The 6,371-nt window shown below is 39.9% G+C and overlaps 1 protein-coding gene across 4 annotated transcripts in view; it reads right to left on the reverse strand.

The window, feature by feature from the left end:
* The window catches only part of LOC107723598 (E3 ubiquitin-protein ligase SMURF2-like), a 65,859-nt gene that overhangs the window by 3,576 nt on the left and 55,912 nt on the right, over nucleotides 1-6,371 (reverse strand). For all 4 annotated transcript variants that reach the window (XM_016532299.1, XM_016532298.1, XM_016532297.1 and 1 more), the window contains 4 exons: nucleotides 5,257-5,394; nucleotides 4,410-4,530; nucleotides 4,020-4,221; nucleotides 1,760-1,835 (listed from right to left, as the gene is read on the reverse strand). In XM_016532299.1, coding sequence (XP_016387785.1) covers nucleotides 1,760-1,835; nucleotides 4,020-4,221; nucleotides 4,410-4,530; nucleotides 5,257-5,394 — 537 coding nt within the window. The remainder of the gene's footprint in view (nucleotides 1-1,759; nucleotides 1,836-4,019; nucleotides 4,222-4,409; nucleotides 4,531-5,256; nucleotides 5,395-6,371) is intronic.

Raw genomic sequence — 6,371 nt, forward strand, 5'->3', positions numbered from 1 at the left:
AGAAAAGTTTTTGTTTACATAATATATGTATGTGTACTGTGTTTATTTATTATGTACAGTATCTTACAGAAGTGAGTACACCCCTCACATTTTTGTAAATATTTTATTATATCTTTTCATGTGACAACACTGAAGAAATGACACTTTGCTACAATGTAAAGTAGTGAGTGTACAGCTTGTATAACAGTGTAAATTTGCTGTCCCCTCAAAATAACTCAACACACAGCCATTAATGTCTAAACCGCTGGCCACAAAAGTGAGTACACCCCTAAGTGAAAATGTCCAAATTGGGCCCAAAGTGTCAATATTTTGTGTGGCCACCATTATTTTCCAGCACTGCCTTAACCCTCTTGGGCATGGAGTTCACCAGAGCTTCACAGGTTGCCACTGGAGTCCTCTTCCACTCCTCCATGACGACATCACGGAGCTGGTGGATGTTAGAGACCTTGCGCTCCTCCACCTTCCGTTTGAGGATGCCCATGCTTGGCCAATCCATCACCTTTACCCTCAGCTTCTTTAGCAAGGCAGTGGTCGTCTTGGAGGTGTGTTTGGGGTCGTTATCATGTTGGAATACTGCCCTGCGGCCCAGTCTCCGAAGGGAGGGGATCATGCTCTGCTTCAGTATGTCACAGTACATGTTGGCATTCATGGTTCCCTCAATGAACTGTAGCTCCCCAGTGCCGGCAGCACTCATGCAGCCCCAGACCATGACACTCCCACCACCATGCTTGACTGTAGGCAAGACACACTTGTCTTTGTACTCCTCACCTGGTTGCCGCCACACACGCTTGACACCATCTGAACCAAATAAGTTTATCTTGGTCTCATCAGACCACAGGACATGGTTCCAGTAATCCATGTCCTTAGTCTGCTTGTCTTCAGCAAACTGTTTGCGGGCTTTCTTGTGCATCATCTTTAGAAGAGGCTTCCTTCTGGGACGACAGCCATGCAGACCAATTTGATGCAGTGTGCGGCGTATGGTCTGAGCACTGACAGGCTGACCCCCCACCCCTTCAACCTCTGCAGCAATGCTGGCAGCACTCATACGTCTATTTCCCAAACACAACCTCTGGATATGACGCTGAGCACGTGCACTCAGCTTCTTTGGTCGACCATGGCGAGGCCTGTTCTGAGTGGAACCTGTCCTGTTAAACCGCTGTATGGTCTTGGCCACCGTGCTGCAGCTCAGTTTCAGGGTCTTGGCAATCTTCTTATAGCCTACGCCATCTTTATGTAGAGCAACAATTCTTTTTTTCAGATCCTCAGAGAGTTTTTTGCCATGAGGTGCCATGTTGAACTTCCAGTGACCAGTATGAGAGAGTGAGAGTGATAACACCCAATTTAACACACCTGCTCCCCATTCACACTTGAGACCTTGTAACACTAATGAGTCACATGACACCGGGGAGTGAAAATGGCTAATTGGGCCCAATTTGGACATTTTCACTTAGGGGTTTACTCACTTTTGTGGCCAGCGGTTTAGATATTAATGGCTGTGTGTTGAGTTATTTTGAGGGGACAGCAAATTTACACTGTTATACAAGCTGTACACTCACTACTTTCCATTGTAGCAAAGTGTCATTTCTTCAGTGTTGTCACATGAAAAGGTATAATAAAATATTTACAAAAATGTGAGGGGTGTACTCACTTCTGTGAGATACTGTATATATTTTCATTATATTGAGCTTTAACTACACTGCTCTCTCTCCTTTGAAAAAAAACATATTGGTTGATCACAAGTCTGTAGAGATGTGCTCACCACGTGTGTGCTTTTGGCAGGTTGTTGGTACTGGCGTCGATCTGATGGATGGTGAAGAGACGTGGTCCAGCAGCACCTGGATCATCAAGCATTTTACAACAAACATGTATGTATGATTATCAGTGTTGGGTAAGTTATTCAAAAAAAGTAATCCACTACAAATGACTAATTACTACCAAAGACTATAGAATACCCAAGACATGTCACTCGTATAGTTTTGAATGGGGAAAAATGCAACGCTCAATATGGCCGCTCAACCGCATGAAGCCCCGCCTTCTGAATGAAAGAGCCAATCGCTAATCTGCAAAGTCAGCGCGTCACTGCAGCTGCCGTTAGAAGTCCCGGTTGCAATAGAAATAGTCAGCGTTCTGAGATGAACGCTTAGGACTGCGCATGCACACTGGCTGATCTAACCTGGAAAATAAGCTTTTTATAACGCTATTTGAGCAAAAGTAACAACATTTATGACACAGTTGTTGTCAGATTTCTTTGGTGATTTCAAATATGAAACTTAATAGTAAGCTTAGTGAACAGTTTTGGAGAATTTGATGTTTCCCAATTCAAAGAGATAGGAGTTGCACTTGCATGCCCGAGAGGCGTTTCAAAGATGGCCGCAGGGTGACATGACTTGTCTTAAAGGGGTCATATGATGCGATTTCATTTTTTCCTTTCTCTTTGGAGTGTTACAAGCTCTTGGTGCATAAAGAAGATCTGTAAAGTTGCAAAGACTAAAGTCTCAAATCCAAAGAGATATTCTTTATAAAAGTTAAGAGTTTCAGACCGATGAGTTTTGTAAAAATCGATGCGTTTCAAAAAGGCGGGGCATAGAGGAGAAACAATAATGTACAGTATGTGGAAAATAATGTGTTTTTTTAACTTTAAACCGCATAAACACATTTAATTACACCAAATACACAAAATAATGTTCTTTTTAGCAGCATCATATGACCCCTTTAAAAGGACTTTGTTACTACTAATTAATTGCAATTTGATTACATTACAGATTACTGCATTTAAAAAATAATCAGATTACTAATTATTTTACTTTCAAGTTACCAAACCTAAAAAACACTACAAAATAAAACTCATAGTTCTTTCAGTAATTTAATATTGACTGAAAAATTTCTTAAGTATCGAAACAGCAACTTGAATGATCACTTGCATTTTTTCCTGATAAATGCATATATAATATATAATGTTCTGTCATCTTTGATCGTACAGATAAGAGTAATACATCATTTGAATCTGTGAAGGGTCTACTTCTATTTGTGTACACTCACAATATCAACAAAACATTGTGCTTTTGTAAAATAAAGAAAACAAACAAGGTACACTTTCTGTCGTCTCAGTCTTCACAAATTTCTTTCTGAAATGCATCACTAAAATGAACCAAAACTCAGCGAATACTTCACACACAGACATGAGAGATAAATCTACAGATTCAAGTGTCTATTTTTAAATGAAGTCAGTCATGTCTAAAACAAATATTTTCTGATAAAGTAATCCGCATGAAACCAACGCAACGTCCAGTTTTTCCCCATCTGAGCTCATTATCTGTAATGTGATCACGCCCACGAGCAGCGCACGCTATTCATACGGTAATCATCCACGTGAGACGCGCGAGCCTGTAAACGCCCACATAACCTCCGTAAACAAAGCCTGAAGATTCATCAAGTTAATCTCGGATACTTTTCGTTTCTGGAAGAGAACGCTGAGAGGAATAAGACAATTTACCTCAGAAGAAGAACGCAACACGTGGCTTGAGTAGCGGAGGAGATCATTTCTGACAAGCCATTTATTCTTACTTATATTAGTGTTATTGTGCCATAAACGTGTACGTATTTTACTAGTTGGACTTTTCCCAAACTAAAATATGTGAAATCAAGTGCAACATTTTGAAATATGATTTAATTTTATTTCATTGCATTGCATTTAAGAGTTGTACGACTTGTCTGCATTTTAGCTCGTATTCTCCGGTGATTTATTAAAGGGCATACTGACGCGCAAAACATGATTTTAAAATGCATTTACGTCATAGTTTTTTCTTAACACTGCATTTGTTACTTAAGTAACGTAATTTTACTGACATTAGTAACTGTAATCAATTTACATACATTTCAAATGTAACTCATTATATTACTGCGTTATCAGGAAAAGTAATTAGAATGCAGTAATGCATTATACCAAACTCTGATGATTATACGTATAGCTTCCTTTCCAGATCCTGAAAGAGAAACTCATGCTAAAGGACATCAGGTACCTTGCAGGGCTTTGAATCCTTGTAGTGGGACTCTGGAGGAGCCGGTGACAAACTGCAGCAGTCTGGCTCTCCTCTCCTCATCATACGACTCCACGGCCCGCCAGAACCACTTCACGATGTTACTGTCAGGTGTGCAGTGCTTCAGACGGGTGTTTGACTTCCAGTCATTGATGTCGATCTTCCCGAGTCCACACACAATAAGCTGAAAGTATGAGACACACCTGAATCCCTAACCATGCTCTGATACTGCTCATGGCTATGAGCGAAAATAGCAACTAAAAATATGCTCCATTACACATTTATCAAGACTGAAGTATGAGCTAAGAAGTCAAGTCGATTGCCTGGTTGAAGTGGATTTATTTTAGCAAATGGACGTATTTGTTTTCATACCTCCAACTCTTTCTCATCAAACGCCTTGAGTAGGTGTTGTGGGATGACCTCATGAAAGCCTTTCTGCAGGGCCAGGAACTGAGCCTCGATGCCCCTCAGGAACCGCCAGTTCACATACAGCCTGCGCAAAAGCAGGAACAAGACACTTAGGCTATGTTCAGGCTATGTTAAAAAAAAATCAGATTGTTTTGCATATCTAGATATTATCCAGATGGGGTTTTGAAAGCCTGGACAGTAAAAAAAAACAAAAAAACGTTAAAATTACATTTTTTTCTTCTTCCCCAAATCTGATTCAAACCACATTTGAAAGTTTTTTGAAACTTGATTCCAATCAGATTTTTACAGATCAGTAAAAAGTCTGGGCACTCTGGCTGCTCAAATCAGATTTTAAACAGTCTTTTGCATCACTCTTAACATGACACACAATGATAACATCAAAACCAGGGACAGAAATGCCGAAAGTATTCATACTGTATTCAAACGAAGCTGAAACCAGCCCTGACTACAAAACAATATATGCTAGTCTACTCCATTTTTTTGCTTATTTGGAGAGCGAGATGATGCACCTCCGCTTTTCCTGCATCGGTTCTGAAAGCCTCGTCACATACATGGGTACGTCTACATCATTAGCAAAGCAATGCATGCAGATAGGTTGGTCATGTCTGGACACACAAATCTGATTTGATCACTTGCAATTAATAGTGCGGACAGTCTGCCTGAAAAGATCTGATCTGAGAAAAATCAGGTTTGCCTGCAGTCTGAACAGCCCTAATGACATCTGCAGAGACACATTAGACAGGGAGGAGGAAGGTGTTCAGCGGTCAAAGCAGCTGAAGTCCTCACTCACCTCACATACTCCTTCTTGGTGTCCTGGGTGACAGGGATGCTCTTGCCGTTGGGTTTGAGCTCATGCTGAATGATCTCTCCGTATGCATTGTGTTCAACGCAGAACGTGTGGTCCAACACCCCAGTGATGTCATTCTCTCTAAACACAGACATAAAAGAAAAAATATATGATTAGATTAATTATGCATGCATTATATTAATATATATTCTATTTTATTATATAATTTTAATTAAGTTAATTCATTTTAATAATGATTGCATGATTCCATTAATTGCAGGACTAATTTGAGTGATCTAACGAAGGCAAAAGTTTTTTTTTTTTTTTTGTCAACTATTTATATATCGAAGGCAGCATAAACTCTCTGAATCTACTTTAATCCCACCTTGAAAGCAGAAAATGTGTTTTGCAATTCAGCATGAACACACTAAACACATAGTACCTAACTGCTGCTTCTGTCTCTTATTTTCTAGACAAGAATTGCGTTTATTTAGACGCAGAACGTCTTTATGACCACATCAAACAGGAGACTTTAAGACGCGCACTCCAACTTCACCTCAGTGCCAGGCGCTAGTCAAACAAGCACGGAAAAGGTACAAGTGACGAGGAGCTTCAGTGAACTGCGCAGTCCGATGAGATTTTGTCATATGTCAGTAAAAACCAATATAGCTGTTATACTGTGCTCGTAGCACATGCTCTTCAATTGCACACACAAATATGGCAGCACGCGCTGCATTATATTAAAGCGCTACATCATATTAATGCGCAAATGAAACTGCGAGCATGCAATGTCATAGTTATGTCATCAGTTAAGTCACAAAGTTACCAAAAAAGGCAATTAAAGTCTCCTCATCTAACATCTAACCCGATTCAACTCGTCAGCTCATTAGTAGAGACTTTAAGACCTGAAGTGGGTCAGAAAAGGTAAAGAGTTGTGAGAAAATATGATGCGTGTCAGATCCACGTCATGTTCAGCAGCCGCAGCTCTTAAAGCAGCCAAAATAACCTAATAACCAGCTGCTGTGATGTCTGTTAATCAAACAACAAAAGAAAAAAAAGAGCAAGTCAATAACTTTTGTATCTTTAAGGATTCATCTATATTTAATTTAGAATTTAGT

Source organism: Sinocyclocheilus rhinocerous, unplaced genomic scaffold (assembly GCF_001515625.1).
Source record: "Sinocyclocheilus rhinocerous isolate Xijiao unplaced genomic scaffold, SAMN03320098_v1.1 scaffold154, whole genome shotgun sequence".
Lineage (NCBI taxonomy): Eukaryota > Metazoa > Chordata > Actinopteri > Cypriniformes > Cyprinidae > Sinocyclocheilus > Sinocyclocheilus rhinocerous.